Genomic DNA, 17,392 nt, shown 5'->3' with positions numbered 1-17,392 from the left:
AAGGCGGTACATGGGATAATTCCTGTGTTTGTGTATCCATTCATTTATGGGTATCAAGTGGGACGCCCAGTAGTAGGCCTCCATGTCGGGGAGTGCAATACCCCCATTATAGAGATTGTGTTGCAATGTCTTAAGTGCAATTCTAGGATGTCTCCCTTGCCATAATAGCGTTCTGAGTTTACCGGCTATTTCCGTGAAAATAGTTCTGGGTAGAGGATGAGGGGTGATGAAAAACCCAGGTATTTACATCCTTTTTGTGCTACTCTCAATTCTCCAGGCAGGGAGCAGTCTAATTGGGTGCTGGTCGGGCAGTAGAGTTAATTTTATAACCCGAGTGTCCTCCGTATTCCGTAATCAAATCGAATAGGGCTGGTATGGTTGTTTCGGGGTGTGCGATATACAACAAAATGTTGTCAGCATAGAGAGAAATTTTCTCTTCCTCTGTGTCTGTTGGCGTGATGTGGAAGCCCTGAATAGAGGGGTGTAACCTTATGGCACAGGCCAGCGACTCGAGAGTGAGCGCGAAAAGGAGGGGTGGAAGGGGACAGCCCTGCCGCATCCCTCTTTCAACGGGGAAGAGTGCCAAGCACCTACCATTGACGCGCACCATGACCGTCAGTTGGTTGTACAGGAGTGCCACCCAGCAGTGGAATTTTGGCCCTAGCCCGAATTTAACCAGAGTGGCGTCGAGGAATAGCCAATTGACAGCGTCAAACACTTTTTACGCGTCTAGTGATAAAAACACCTGAGGGCTTGTCTGGTTTCCTACTTTCATTAGCCAATTGTGGGTTTGTCTAAGGTTCAGGCGAGTAAATCTGCCTGTCATAAATCCAGACTGGTCTTCATGGATCAAGTCTGTAATTACTCCCAGGAAACGCGTCGCCAGGATGGTAGCCAGAATTTAACTTCCAAATTCCGCAGTGAGATGGGTCTATAAGACCCACACTGGTCACAGGGCTTGACCTCCTTGTGTATGACCCCAATAGTGGCCATCCGCAGGTCCACTGGGAGCACACCCTCTTTCTGGGCGTCTGTGAAAAGTCGGAGGACACAGGATATCCGTATAACGCCTATAGAATTCCGCGGGTAATCTTTTAGTACAAGGGGTCTTCCCGGGCGAAGCTTCGCCACTGCCTCCTGAACTTCTGTTAGTGACAACTCATCTTCTAGTCCTTGAGCTTCCACTTCTCCTAATACTGGGGTAGGAATTGCCGCCAGGTAATCCTCTATCTCGGCCTGTGATGTTAGTGTTCAGGCCCGATAGAGATCTCTGTAATACTCGGCGAACGCCTTAGCGACCCCTTCATCTGTGGACTGATTGGTCACCTGAGGGTCTATCACCTGGAACTGCAACATTTTCGACCATCTTAATAACTTTAAAAAAAAATATATTTGATATATGGTTATTGCTGGAAGCAGACTTCTAGACAAAAAACGCTTTTATAATCTGTATGATGGAGGGAAATGTCTGCCCTGAAGAAAATGCCTTAACCAAAGATGCGTTCATTCATGTCCATATGAAGCAGAGAATTGTTAATGGAAGAAACAAAGCTCCTGAGATGGCAGTGACCTTGTCTCTGCTGGCCCAGTGGAGGCCTTTCCGTCATATTGAGAATACCCACCCTCCATGGAAGTGTCAGCAGGGTCACTTTCAGCAAAAATGCGATGTCAGGTGAGCTGCTATGTCATGCCGTGCTTGGCATTAGATTTGTTTCAAACAAACGAAGCAGGGGTTTGTTTCTGTGAAACAAAATAAGCAGTAGCCCTGACATGTTGGGAGTTTACTCCCAGCTAGCGGGGTCATTGTAGATTATTTCCTGCCAGAGATTACCATGCGTTGTACGGAGGATTTGGGCAGAAAATGTTGGAAGGCATCCCTAAATCGGGTCGGTCTTGCAACACGCTGCAGGCAGTGGCCTTCTTTATTTGGGCCACCAGCAGGTTGTTTCTATTGGTGGAGCCACAGAGGCTCTGAATTGGAATACCTGACTGTTCGCCCACTTCTAAAGCAGGGGAACTGCAGATGTGGAGGATGAGGCATCCTACAATTTATAATAGATGCCCCATTCCATCACACTCTAGGTGACCCCCACATTCTGCACTACCATCTCTTAATGTCTATCCTACTGCTGGTGCTAAAGCCAAACGCTAGTACCCTGGCTGGTCCTGTGGTAAAATCAGACCACTACGAACCCCAGATGCCTTCTGTGAAAAGGTCTCATCACAATGTGGACGGAGATACAAAGTGAGCAATGCCGCAAATTAACATTGTACTCTGTAGCAACCTCAAGTCCTCCAAAGGGCAAGTATGAGCAGTCGATAAGTACAAATACAAATATTTTAGATCAACAGCACACACCCAGGTTTTCTCTAAGTGTTTGTTCAAATCCCTGATGGCTAATATATAGAGCATGGAAGACTGTTCTATATCTCCACTTGGGATGGCCCATCACTAAATCAGGCTGTGGCTTCCTTTTTCTGTCATGCATCACTGATACAGTGACAGGTGAGCTGCTTCATGTTTACTTTTTGGCATGGGCATTCGTTTACTGTTGAACAGGTTAGCATGCTCATTAATTTAGCTCTTGCTTGAAGTGGTACATTTACAGAGGCAGGCAATTAGACACAGCCCACAAACTGTGAGGGTGCTCAGTGGAGTCACATTTTAAAACTAGTGCAGGCTAGTTATAAGTGAGTGTTCATTCGGTGAGAGGATTGCTTTATGCTATGTGTTTGTTGGCGCTAGTCTTATTACAAGTGCTGCATTTGCAAAAGAAACTGATAATATGTCCAGAGGATAGAATGTGGAGTTGTTGAGCTTGCTGGATTTATGCACTACCTAGCTGTAATAGGCATAATATTTAATGTCTAAATAATTACATGTAACAACTTCAAAATGTCCATAGAATAAAAAGTCATAAGTAATGAAAGAAGATATCGTAAGAGTTAAAAAGGAAAATAATCCATTGCAGAAATTCCATTTGGGTGATGTGAAAAGAGAAAGCCCCTAAAATCAACTGAGAAGGAAACATTACATTAATTTATTTATGCGGTTTTACATAGCAGAAACCAGACCCCAAGGCAGGTAAGCACTTCACATAGGCGTCACAGAAACAATATCACCAAAATATAACAGAAGGAAGAACACGGAAATATCAAATTCCAGTATAACATCTATGAGACAATGTGATATTACTGGCATCAGAATAAGAGTTTATTTGTGTTTGTATTTAACAAGTGACTTTATTGAGGTAGATACGGCCCCATTAATATGAGAGATGTTGCTGGAATAGAAAATGTTAAGTAATCTTTTTAAGTCCTCCTGGGAAGGATTTTTCCTGATGCCAAGAAGAATTGTGTTTCATATTTTGAGAGTGTTCCTTGAGAAAGCTACTTTGTATGACAGGTTGTTGGCAGAATCTCCCACGATAGCCTTGAAAATTATGCAGGCCACCATGAAAAGTGATCCTTGACTAAAAAGGGAACCAATTAAGTGTAAACATGATTGGGGAAATGTGTTTAGATCTACTGGAACCAGGGAGTAAACATGCTGTAGGAGTTGGAGCTGCCTTCAACGGGGCTAGTAGTGGGAATGCCAATCAATAACGGACTAACATCATCAAGTTTAAAGTGGACAAGAGATCAACCCACAGTTTTCGGGTTGTCCGGATGGTTAAGATACTCGCTTTCCGGGAGGAGTCTGATTCGGTGATGTGCACCTCTTGAAACATAGTTAATGAAACGTGGAGATTTCGAATTTTATCAAGAGTAAATCAGAAGGTTTTTGTATTTTCCACAATGAATGGTTTCCTGTTGAAAAAGGATAAAAGGTTTTACTTGGGGTTAGTAGAAATGTGGCAGATTTTAAACCCAAATGGGTTAGGGAAAATCGAGGTCCAGCTTCAGAAAACAGGTCTAATGGCAAATTTCTAGGCTAATGAAGACCAGGGGCCGTATTACACATTATCACTGTTTGTGCCAGGTGCACCTTTCAAAAGGTGCGCCGGGCGCAAACAGTGATAATGCCCCTATTATGGTGTATGCGTTGCCCTGGGGGCAGCGCATTCATTTGAAAACACGGAGCAGGCACTCCATGTTTTCACAGTGCAGGCGGCACCCGCCTGCACTTTCAAAGGGTTTTAGAGATCCCCTTGCAGGCGGGTGCATTCATGGGACCACCTTTACCCTCTGCTGAGGGCTGCTGTCAGGAGGCGCACTGACAGTGCGCCACCTTTTAAATGGCGCACAGTCAGTGCACCTCCTGAGGGTTCCTTTGACTCTGCGCCCACATCTGTAATATGGAGCGGGCGCAGAGTTATAGGAATTCCCTCATTTGCATAGGGCACACCCCTATGCAAATGAGGGAACACCCTCTGTTGATAGCACTGGTGCTTTAAGTGCGCCAGCGCTATCGGTGTTATAGAAGGGGACGCACAAGCGTCTGTGTCCCCTTCTATAATACCAAAGTCCCCGGGGGCATGCACAGCGGGTTCAAACTCCCCTTGCGCCCGGGGCACCATCTGTAATATGGCCCCAGCTTTCAATGCACATTTACCGAGCTTTTTTGATCGAAACCAAGTGTGGTTGAGTGTCACAACTGCAAAACTATTTGTTACCATAGGTAAAATGGAAGTGTTAAAAGACTGTCCTAAGACACTCACTTGAAATTAGGTTTACATGTACAAAAGAGGAACAGAACAGGAGCAAATAACTTAATTGGATTTATGTTGGCAGTAACTTACAGCTGTTCCAATGGAGCAAAAATGAAGGAGTGAAGTGAGGCAAGGGGTAAGATATTATTTTTGTGCTACTCTTGCATTTTAGGCCATGAGCAATATGCATGGCGTAGATAGAAATACCAGTAAATCATCTTAAAATGTCCATTGTACCCAGTCCCATGTTCAAATTATACCCTAACCTTTCTTGGTCAAATTGCCTTCAAGTGTGCTTCAAGCATTCAAGCACTTCAATGCTGAATTAGTAGATGCTGCAGTTGGCCTTACTAGGACAACTTGAAAGGCAAACTATCCTGAATCCAGATGTTCAATTCAAAGAATCAGGGTCCGCCATCGTGAAATCTTGAACACCAGAAGGATTCAGTGAAAGGCACGAAGAAAAAAAATGAACAATTCTAGTTTAGATGGCGGTCGGGTCTCCTCCAAAACCAAAAAACACAATACTGGCAGTTTTTTATGATTTATGACAAAAAGCCCATTTTCCTGGAGGATGTGATATTAAGCAAATTCAACACTTGCAACTGTGCACACCCCGCAATAGAAAAATAAGACAAAAACTGAAACAGAGTAAATCAGAGTGCTAAAAATACAAGAATTCTGAAACACAGCCATACAAAACTGGCACTGGTTAGAGAGAAGCTACATATAAATGTAAAGCTTGAGGACTTGAGAATGACAGTGGGAAAAGGAAATACTGTATTGTAAAAAACATTAGATAGTGGTATCCTCCTGACACTGGAGAGCCAGTCAAGATGATACGACAATTCAATGACAATGAAGGGAGGTAATACAATGCAAATCTCTAAAAATGCTACAGAGTGATTGGACTTTATTGCTATGGTGTGCAATGAAAATAGTACTTTACATCTTGTAGAGTGTTTATTGAATACTGGTGAAATTACATCTGGCTCGGTAAATAACATACCATCACCTGCAAATGTTGTGATGTAATCCCGTAATGTTATACTCTTTAAAGGTGCTACTATGTCATCTGTAAATAGTATGTGGGAATCTTGTAATTACATACTGTTACCTCAGCAGTGCTAAGCTATAATTATTTCATAGAAAAACATATGAAAGTTAAAAATAATATGGACATCCTATGTAGGTGTCTCATGTACACAAAGCACAACACGTTTGTTGTCCTCCAAATCCTACAATACTCCTTGCAAACATTAGCATAGGGTTTGCAAAACATTAGCACATGCTTATGTATGATTTAATGTTTCCTCTCCCCCAATAGGCACAACTTGCTACAAATCCATTTTCCATTCCTCTGGCATGAATCAATGCCTGATGCTCAGGTGAGCTCTTGTCACAGGACGAACCGCTTTGGCCTGGTCTATCCCAGTGCTTAATTTGAGCCGGTGGTTTCCGGTGCTTGGCACTGGCAATTAATTGTCAGCACCAGGGCCTTTGACAGTCTCCCACAAAGTGGCGCTATGTCCGACTAATTTAGAGACGACGACAGCAACAGTTAATTACTGACTCAATATACATTTAAAATGAATTTTACCTGCCTCCCAAGACATTTTTATAGCTTTTGGGGTCTGAGATAGTGCGAATTGTCACACTTGTAGTAGTGTGAATGTTAGTACTTATGTTCTTACTATCATTGGCAGCACGGCAGAGGCAATGTGTGGTGCAAGCTGCAGTGGCCTCCTGACAAGAGCCCTGGCACTTATTTTTTTTGCAAATTAGCCACTGGGGTCTATCCCCACCTCATCATCACAACCCCGTCTTAGGAGAGAAGCAAACATTCTTCACTATCTGAGCAGTATTGATCGACTATGTACAATGCCGTGTGAAAGCAAACACTCTATTGAAAACGCTAAAGGATAAGCTCTGAAATTTGTTAATAGTACATTAAAAAAGCATTTAGAGTTTGACAGGACAAACGTCAAGTCTGAGATCTCCCTCAGAATGACACCGTTAGAATGAGGGTAGGGGTGAATGAAAACCCGAATGGTGCAAACCACCAACAAATGATCTAAAAAAGAAACAGCAACAAGTTGCTTTAATGTTAAAACACCATAGGGGCAGTGGTTGAAGTGGGTGGGTGAGGCCTGAGGGACATGACGTACGCATACGTTTTTAATTTAAGAAAAACAGTTCCCCTACTATTTTATGAAAAGGCAACCGCCCGGGGCGGTTATTGAGAGTTGAAATGCTCCAACTGAAGTGTAAGGCAGGGAGTCTCCCGTGCTATGAAACTTAGGGAGGGGCAGACAGAAGCCTTCTTGCCAGGGTTCCTGCTTGCCAAATAGAAATGTGAATGTGCAGAACTAGTTAATCTGCAAGTGTAAAGGGTCCTTGGAAGCCAGTATTGGCTTTAATTGATGGAATCACTTGAAGCTTTCTGATGACACACATTTATGTTTTTGATAGGTATTGTAAGGGAGCTAGCTGCCAGCTAAGCTGTGAAAAGTGCCCTTTAAAAAGATAATTATAAAAAAAATACACTATTTACAGTCTGGATATTACTAAAATCTATATTTTGGAAGAACATTTTTATCTTAAACCTATTTGCACATTTTGCAGCAGTCTGTCTTATACTGTGTGTAATGCAAGTTTAAAACAAGGACTTAAATATTCACAGTGTTTTCTGTCACAAACTGGGACCTTGTGGCACTAAACATACACAAGCCGCTATTCTCCACCACCCCAACCAGGATTCAATTCTGTGTCTCTCTGGTGCAGTGCATTAACTAACAGAGGTTTCATAATACACAATAGTGCATTTTCCCACTGACTAACATAACTTCATTTAAGCTGTGTGTTATTTTATATCTAGTTACCTGAAGGTGAAAGACCGAAAAAAATGACAGAATAGTTCGCGTTTTTTTAGGCATGCCTTTGACCATGCCCCCACGCCCACTCACCCCACCCCATTGGCCCAGCATCACAATTCCCATACTTTTTAAAATGCACTTCGACTACTGCATATATGTGTGATTGGGAAAAGAGGTCTCTCCACTCATTAAGGAAACAGGAGGAAACGAGAACATCTATTAAGAACCTATACCTTATGCATTTCTTGCAAAAGTCATAGTCTATACTTGCTTTATAAGGAGTAAAGCCCTTTACCTCCATTCATTATTGCCACTGTATAACTGCCAGGGACACCAGAATTCCCTTACATTAATAAATACAACAAATAGAAGATAGCACACAGTGGAACATTTGTAATTGTCTTTATCCTTCTGCAGCCTGCACTAAATCAAATTAAATCACTATGAGAATATAATGATAAATGGCCTCGTGATAATAAAATAATGTAGACAAAAAATAAGCACACCTGTTGTACTGAGAGCAAATTAGGTGTGGACTTTACGATGACGAATTGGTTCAATGCAGTCACCATCTTGATTTCCAAGCTCGGCATGAATGTACATCTTCATGTTTTTTATGTATCCTGTATTTCGAGCAGGCTGCAGCTAGCACAATTTGTAACTTTAGAGTTGAAAAAGCACAAGGGGCACCCCCTTCACTGAGCACTTAGCGAATGACTTTCCAGCATCTATGCATGGGCATCCCACTCGAAGATTCAACAATAAATGAAGTTTAAATCAGGAAAATGGCTGAAAGCTGAACAGGCTAAAAACTCACTGGTTTAATCCATCTCTAACTGGAGAGTGGGATTCACTCTTTAAAGTGATGAATTTCGACTCAAGTCTGGTCATAGGAATCCTGGGTATTTCGAAAGCACCATGCCAACGCACTAAACAGCGTAAATATAAAAACTAATGGTGGCCTACTGGGAGGAGAAAACTAAGCAAGAAATTATTCCTACGTGTGTGTCATCCAGTCTGTTCTTGCAGAGGCAGCGCCAGCTCAGCATTTTTTCGGATTCCCTTCTAGGTAGACCTACCTTTCAGAGTTGCCAACGTGCGCATTCAAAGAGTACCTCCAAATTGGTAATGTTCAGCAGTAGTTCAAAGAACTAAACTGTCTGCTAATCGGATAGTATGCATTTCCATGATGAAAAGGTATACAAATATTTGTATATTACCTCCACACAAAGAAGTTCTCGCTAATCTTTCACTATACAGAGGTCTCTGAGAACTATTGGGTTCAGGTATGGGCTGATACATGAAAAACACAAAATGTAGTTTTACATTCAACATTCAGACTAAAATATAAACTCTACAAAAATAAATATGAAGTACACAATATGTTTCTATAAAGATGTGTTTAGGTCTTCAGAGGGAGATATAGTATGATGTACTGGGGTCGTTTTATGATTCAGAGTGGTGTTCATATGGTACCCACATAATACACAGGGATACACAAATGCAAAAAAAATAATAATAATAATAAAGGATCACCAGCTGGCATACTAGAATTGGACCAGAACAACAAATAGTTTTTTCTCATCTTACCTCTTAACTGCTGGAGCTCGACACTGAGGTTTTCAATGTTGCAATCACAGAACTCTAAGTTGTCTATGGTCTCCATTCTTGCGAGTTCGTCCTGCTCATCTTCCAACATTAGAATCAGCTCATCCCGAGTCTTGCTGTAAACATCGAGGTCCCGCTCCACTTCCTCAATTCGCAGCATTAGGAAGGGGCACTGGGAGTCCTTTTCTTTCATCTCCTGGGGATTGTGTTCTTCTGCATCACCCAAGTCATCCAAGAGTTCCTGAATGGGAGAACTGCATTGTGGGGATCCCTTCCTCGGCAGGGGCGTTGGGGATATGCTTGTTCTTTGACTCGATGAAGGAGGAAGAGGAGCTGGCCTTGAAGGACGTATTACAAATGGCGGGGAGGAACTCTGACTAGATGTGGCTCGTGAACTCTCGTTGCCAGACATATTAAGAGATGTCGTTGATCGACTGTTGGGCCGAGGAGGTGGGGGCCTCAGACCCTTTCTTCTTTCTTGCGAATTTTGGAAGCTGGCATACTGTGGGGAGCCTCTTACAATGTCTCCTTCCGAGCTGTAGTCCAGAATAGAAAAACGCCTTGTGACTTTCTTACGATCCTCTGCTCTTGGATTTGAAAGACTTTTCTCGAATTGAAAAAGCTGCTCGGACAGTTTATAGTCAAGATCAATACATTGATAGCTGCCGTTCTTTTCATAGAGCGTTTCTGAAGGAACTTCTGATGCACTTACTTTACTGCCCGGCCATGTACCATGCCCATCCTGTTGACCACTAAGATTACTGGAATGTCTTCTTGCTTTTTGTCGTTGGTCAGTCACCCAGTTGGCAAGGTCATGGTATGCCGAACTCTCTTTATGAAAAGTATCTCCAGATTGCCCAGAAAAGCTACCATAACCATGACGGTTGTGAATTTCCTTGGCTTTAACAGGAGAATGTGCCACTCTTGAATACAATGAATTGTGTGTGCCGTTGGAGCTCATTTCATATTTGCTTTCCGACACATGAGCATTGTGATGCCTTGGGGTGGACCCAGGTATTTCTCTATGGTCAGTCTGTCTGTCATTATACTCGCAGTATGTCCTACTTTTCTGTATCTTTGGCCGAGGAGGTAACCGAGGCCTTGGCGAAACATCACTTATACATTCTTCAGCATTATTTGGCAGAAAGCCTGTTACTTTGGAAAATGAGGATTTGTGCTCAACTTCTGCATTCCTTAATTGTTTATCTGTACGACTTATGACTTGAGGCGTAGATTTTTGCTTTGGGCTTTCATTTTTAAAGGAACCTTGTGAGCTCCAGCTGTCTGCAGTCATCGTTGCTGAATGTTCAGCTTGATAGTATTGTGTCTCTAAAGGGGATACTACAGGATATGTCCCTGCATCTTCGTTGATGTTGGCTTTAGGAGTCTTTTCCAGATGTTCACTAGAGTCCCTTTGCAAAATCTTTACAAATCTGTATGGAAATATCCCTTGTCTGCCGTGCAGTTCCCCTTCCAGCCAACCATCTTCCAAAGTGTTGATGATTTTGATCCTATCTCCCACATCAAAATCAAGTTCCTTTGGTTCAAGTGCTTGAAATTGATAGAGAGCAATGCCATAGGTCCCCGTCTGATCATCTTCCTCTTCCATTCTTACTTCCTCTTCCCCTTCAGAAAGATAGGAAGTCATATCTGCGACACTGACATCTCCATAATTCTCACTGTTTTCAGGTTTTGTTTTCGTCTCTGGCATTCGTAAGGGCCCCAGCAGTTCGACAAAGCCTTCGGGAAAGATGCCCCTTCTTCCATTCACCTCTCCTTCAAACCAGCCAGGCTCTGGGACCCCTGTGATAGTGATGACATCTCCTTCCTGGAAGTCGAGTTCCTCTTCAAGCTGAGCAGACAGTCCCAGCAATGCTCTGGCCTGGCCCAAGGAATAGCTGGGCAGATCCTGGGAAACATTCTGTGAAAGTTGGCGGCTCCTTGACGAGAGGTAAAACTCCTCAACACATGATGAAGGGAAGATACCCTTTGATCCTCGACAGTTTCTTCCTTGCAGCCAGCTGGATGTTCGAGTTCCTTCCAAAACCACCAGGTCTCCTACAAAATAAAGAAAAACAATAAATAAGGCAGCCCTTCGTTTAATGCACCATTGACTGCTAGCAGGTGATATTTAGTGTTCTATGGGCTGTAACCATACATAACAGAACACAGAGTCTCAATCGCTGACCCTTTAATTTGTTTATGTCGCATCAGAATGTTCTCTCAGTGCTGCAAGTGTATAGAAAATATGTTCTGCAGAGAAATATTGTGGAGAAAAAACCTGAACCGAGCTCACGGTCACTCGGATACTCTGGAGTAATACTCCACTGGAATAGGTGTGGGAAGGATAATATTTAATCAGTTTTACTTGAAAGACTTATTCTGGAAGATAATAGTGATTCCATGCCAAAATTTTACTCTGCTCTGTTTTATCTCCATTTCTGTGATTCTCCATTGCTGTGATTCGCTCTCTCGTGAGATAAACAGTGTTGTTTGGGCATCTTCCCATTCTTGTGCAGGGCTCTTGACGCCCTGAAAGCGCCGTTCACGCACATAAACCCAAAATATTAAAATCACACAAACTGTATTGATGAGGGCTGGGTAGAAAACATGTACGTGGCAGTCGCCTGCGTGGGATCTTTTCTAACATCAGTTAACACTATAAAATGAGTCTGATCATTGTTTGCATCGGACATTTTAAGTAAGATGCTGCAACACTTTTCCTTCCCCAGTTCTGTTTTCAGCATGGGTGAGAGTCCACCTTTGGGAGAGGGAGTAAGCCACCTGAACATTTCCTTTGGTTTGGCTGGAATAGCTAGGTGCTCATCTCTTAGCAACTGGCAATAGGAAAATGTTTCTTGTAATTCATTATGACTTTTCAAGCTTAATAGCTTGTAAGGGTTTTACATCCCTACATGAATACAATTACAATAAAACACAACGTGTCTCAGTCATATCAACTTTCTCTTTTAATTTTATGTACGGCTATTCCACACAGAAGATCTGGAACAGCACTTAAGTATTTCAGTTATGTGATACTACTTTACGTTCAGTAGTTTAGTACATTCGGTATCCAAATCCATCTGAGTGCAGACATCTTACAGTGGTCTAGAATGAAACTGTTTTTCATTATTACATATTGACTTTGCCTCCGCCTGCTTGAATACGAATAGGCCAAACAAAACATTGTTGGCATCCCAATACAAGGGCAGGTAACAAAGCTTCAAAACTATTGCTGGGCTGGTGCCAAATATAAGTCACGATACATAAGTAAGTCAACATGTAGAATAAAAATACATAGAATGCGATATTCTTTTGCAGAATGTCCGCAGTCCTGAACCCAAACCAGCCTCCACTTACAAGGTCTGGTAACACTTGCCACACGTGGACAGTATCAGAAAGTGATTAAAGTGTTAAAGTAATTGTTAGGTTGAAGATGCATCAACGGTTCTCTCATGCACCCTAGGCACAACCCCCAGTGGTCTTCGGTCCTCTAACAATTATTGCTGGCATGCTGATGCTTTGAAGCAAGGGAAGAGGTAGTCAGGGGGTTCGCGCACTGCTTTGGGTACCTTTTTTCCCTTGGCAGAGACGGATAAACTCCTGACACATAGGATTTATAGCACCCGTGGGGCTCTGCTAATGCCATGACCGTGGTCCTTCCTAACAGAGCAATCTTGGAACCTTGAAGCTCTTCCGGGCCCAAGACAATTACCTCATCAAAGCCCTGACGTAAGTGGTGTTATCTTAAAGGGAGAAAACCTTCACCATCTTAAAAGTGCAATCGACTCGCTCTCTGCTTATGGAGCCTACAGGCCCATCTACAGTATCTCCGCTACCCAGTTGAGGGCAGTTTATGGTGCCCCACACTCAGTCCTGAGGAAGACCCCTGTGTAAGGACTTAAGCAGCCTACTTTGTATTGGGGTCGAAACGCCGACTTTGTCACCGTTTTATGCCATTTTGGTCAACCGTGCTTCTTCACTGTGCCAGTGCCTTTCTAACAATGGCTATGTATTTGTCTTTATTTCAACTGTAATGCTGAGTAAAGCCAGTTTTATTGTAAATAATGTTGTGATGAAGAACGAGTTACTTACCTTTGGTAACGATGTATCTGTAAGAAACATTAGTTAGTTAGATTCCTCACCTTAGAATATCCCCAGGCGTCAGACTGGATCCGGAAGATTCTTGTAGCAATACCCCTTGCGCGTCGCTAGGCGTCGTCTGCGGCTCCGCGTCCGTCGTTGGCGTCGTGCGCCGGAATGACGTCGTCGGAGTACCCAGACGCCGCCCTCGCGCGCTGACGTCAGTTCTTGTACATAGCTTTCCGCGCCAGGAACGCAGAGCCATGCAAGAGACCGACACTGGTGCCAAAAAATCTAGGGCCCTGAAAAAGATAGCCTTAACCCTAGATGTCAGTTCGCAGAACGGGGAGGATGGGTGGGTCGGTGAGGAATCTAACTAACTAATGTTTCTTACAGTTACATCGTTACCGAAGGTAAGTAACTTGTTCATCTGAAAGAAACACGTTAGTTAGATTCCTCACCTTAGAATAGATACCCAAGCAATACCAACCCCGGTGGTGGGTCTGCGAACCAAGATCACACTAGAAAGTCCTGGAGGATAGAACGGCCAAAGAAGCCATCCCTCCGGACTTGGCTGTCTAGGCAATAGTGCCTGGCAAACGTGTGCAGCGAAGCCCACGTCGCCGCCTGACAGATGTCCTGCAAAGGGACTCCCCGTCCCAAAGCAGTAGTAGCCGCCGTGGCCCGAGTAGAATGGGCTTGCAGCCCAACAGGAGGGACCTTTTTTGCCAAGGAATAACAGCTTTTTATACACAAAACAACCCACCGGGAGATGGTCCGTTTGTGCACAGCTTTCCCTTTCTTAGCACCCACGTAGCCAACGAAAAGCTGGTCGTCCACCCGGAACTGTTTAGTGAGGTCCAAATAAAAGGAGAGCGCACGTTTTGGGTCCAGACGGTGGAGCCGCTCTTCCTCTTTGGAAGGATGCGGAAAGAAGGTGGGCAAGGTGACAGATTGCCCAAGATGAAAGGGGGTCACCACTTTCGGTAGAAAGGAAGGACGAGGCCGAAGGAAAACCTTGTCCGGATGAACAGATAGAAAAGGAGGCTTGGACGATAGAGCCTGGAGCTCACTCACCCGTCTAGCCGAGGTGATGGCTACCAGGAAAGCAGTCTTAAGAGTCAGAAGACGAAGAGGACAATTGTGAAGAGGCTCAACGGGAGCGCACATCAGAAATGTTAAGACAAGATTCAAGTCCCACTGAGGCATTACGAAAGGGACAGGAGGGAACGTGTGAGTAATGCCTTTAAGAAAGCGTGAAACTACAGGGGACTTGAAAAGAGAGGGCTGATCAGGAAGCCGTAAGAAGGCAGAGATGGCAGCAAGATAACCTTTCAAGGTGCTCAAGGCAGAGCCCTGCTGGGCCAAAGAAAGAAGAAAGAGGAGAACCTCAGAAAGAGGGGCGGAAAGGGGATCCACAGCCTTTGCTGTGCACCATGCCACAAATTTGTTCCACCGGCAGGCGTATACCGTCTTTGTGGAGGGACGCCTGGCTGCCAGAATGATATCACAGACTTCAGGAGGCAAGTCAAATGGCATCAACTGCCGCCGCTCAATCTCCACGCATGGAGATGGAGGCTGGACAGGTTTGGGTGGAGGACCGTCCCCTGCTGCTGCAACAGAAGATCCTCCCGAAGGGGCAGACGTATCGGAGGATCGGTCAACATACTGAGTAGCTCGGTATACCAGTACCTTCGTGCCCAATCCGGAGCCACCAAGATGACTTGGGCCCGGTCGCGCTTGATCTTCTTCAGCACTCTGGGCAGAAGTGGTATAGGAGGAAAGGCGTACAACAGACCGCAACTCCACTCGCGACGAAAAGCGCCGCCGAGCGAGTGCCGCCTTGGAAATTCTAAAGCGCAGAACTGCTGACATTGCGCGTTCTCGTCGGTGGCGAATAGATCTAACCAAGGCTCTCTCCACTGCTGAAAGAGACCTTGCGCCACCTCGGAGTTCAGACGCCATTCGTGATCCATCATGCACCGGCGGCTGAGTTCGTCTGCTCTGGAGTTCAGAGAGCCCGCCAGATGTTGAACCACCAGGGTGACGCCCTGGTGTTCCAGCCATGTCCAGAGGCGCAGAGCCTCCTGACAAAGGGTCCACGACCCCACCCAGCCCTGTTTGTTGCAATACCACATGGCGGTGGTGTTGTCCATGAACACCTGCACGACACTTCCCCGGACAGAGGGAAGGAAGGCTTTCAGTGCAAGTCAGATCGCTCTCAGCTCCAACAAGTTGATGTGGAGGCGAGACTCCGCCGGAGGCCAGAGGCCTCTGATCTCCGCCTCTCCCATATGGCCACCCCATCCCAGGAGGGACGCATCCGTCACTACGACATGCTCCGGTAGGGAGAGGCTCTTGCCCGTGACCCAATCGCGGTCCGTGAGCCACCACTGCAACTGCTGTGCAGTGCCCTCCGAGATCAAGACATGGTCGGACAGGTTGCCGTGATGCTGGGCCCACTGAAACTTCAGGTCCCACTGCAGAGCCCGCATGCGCCGCCTGGCGTGATGCACTAGTAGGATGCAGGAGGCCATCAGCCCCAGAAGCCGCAACACTAGCCTGACCGAAACCCAGGATAGAGGCCGAAAGATGGGAATCAGGGCCTGTATATCCCGGACCCGCTGTTCCGGTGGATGAACCCGGAACTGCGCCGAATCGAGAACCGCTCCAATGAAGAGGAGCTTCTGAGAGGGGCTCAGGTGTGACTTCGGCACGTTGATGGAAAACCCCAGCAAATGCAGGAGATCCGCCGTAGTCTGGAGGTGGGAGACGACTGCCTGGGGCGAGCCCGCCTTCAACAACCAGTCGTCGAGATAGGGGAAGACTGGAACCCCTGATCTGCGCAGATGAGCTGCGACCACCGCCATCACTTTCGTGAACACCCGAGGGGAACTGGTAAGGCCGAAGGGGAGCACGGTGAACTGAAAGTGCTCCTGACCCACCGTGAACCGCAGGTAACGCCGGTGGGCCGGTAGGACGGGGATGTGGAAATATGCGTCCTGCAAGTCCAACGCTACCATCCAGTCTCCAGGGTCTAGGGCAGCTAGAACCTGAGCCAAAGTCAACATTTTGAACCTACTTCTGGGCTCGGAACGTGCTCGACGGCCTCTTTGGCCAAGAGGGCCGAAACTTCTTCTTGCAGAAGATTCAAATGATCCTCCGAGATACGGTGGTGCTGTGGTGGCATGGCTGGAGGGGTTGTCTCGAAGGGGAGGGAGTAGCCCCTTCGGACGATTTGCAGCACCCACCTGTCCGAAGTAATGGCACGCCAGTGGAGCAGGTAATGGCGAACCCTGCCTCCCACTGGCGAGGAATGGGCCTGAAAGCTCGGACTAGGAAGGCTTTGAGGCGGATGCTGCCGGGGTGGATGTGGACTGACCGCGTTGTCCCCCAGTACCGCCTCGGCGGAAACCACGTCCGCGACCGCGTGCAGGCTGGTTCTGCGGCCGGTGGCTAGGCGGACGTGAAGAGGTGCCCCTTCCTTGGCCACGAAAGGAGCGAAAAGCGGAAGTTTGTGGCCGCGGGGCCGAGAGGCCCAAGGACTTGGCCGTAGCCCGGGAGTCCTTGAAGCGAGCCAGCGCACTGTCTGCTTTCTCACCAAAAAGGCGAGTGCCAATCAAAAGGCATGTCCATGAGAGTGCTCTGGACATCCCCTGAAAAGGACGTGGACCGCAGCCAGGCGTGACGTCGAAGCGCCACTGTGGTACAAATCGCCCTACCCAGCGAGTCCGTAGTGTCGAGTCCACATCGGATTGCATGGCGCACTGCATCTCTCCCATCGGCCAGAGCTGAGGAAAGCTGTGCCTGGGCCTCCTCCGGGCACAGGGGCAGCGCGTCCTCCACCGTATCCCACAGAGAGTGGGAATAACGGTGCAAGAGACAGGCGGTGTTCAAAGACCGCAGGCCCAAACTGAGCGAGGAGAACAGCTTCTTACCGAACTGTTCCAGTCTCTTGGAATCCCGGTCCGGAGGAGCGGACGGAAGGAGGATTGGGAGGTAGAGGCCTGGATAACCAGACTCTCGGGGGTGGGGTGTTGGGACAGAAAAGCGGGGTCGCCCGGAGCAGGGCGGTGGCGCCTGGCAACGTTCCTATCCACAGGAGGGACTGTGGAGGGCTTGGACCAGGTGCCCTGCAGAACGTCAATGAGGGCCTCATTGAATTGCAGCAGA

General features: G+C 46.2%; 1 protein-coding gene across 4 annotated transcripts in view; it reads right to left on the bottom strand.

The window, feature by feature from the left end:
• Positions 1–17,392, bottom strand: part of DNMBP (dynamin binding protein) — a 483,425-nt gene that overhangs the window by 195,948 nt on the left and 270,085 nt on the right. For all 4 annotated transcript variants that reach the window (XM_085606286.1, XM_085606284.1, XM_085606291.1 and 1 more), the window contains one exon: positions 9,119–11,194. In XM_085606286.1, the coding sequence (XP_085462412.1) occupies positions 9,119–11,194 (2,076 nt within the window). The remainder of the gene's footprint in view (positions 1–9,118; positions 11,195–17,392) is intronic.

This window comes from Triturus cristatus, chromosome 1_2 (assembly GCF_964204655.1).
Source record: "Triturus cristatus chromosome 1_2, aTriCri1.1, whole genome shotgun sequence".
In the NCBI taxonomy this organism is placed as follows: Eukaryota; Metazoa; Chordata; class Amphibia; order Caudata; family Salamandridae; genus Triturus; species Triturus cristatus.
Note: the sequence above shows the minus strand (reverse complement) of the source record. Positions and strands in the feature narration are given on the sequence as shown.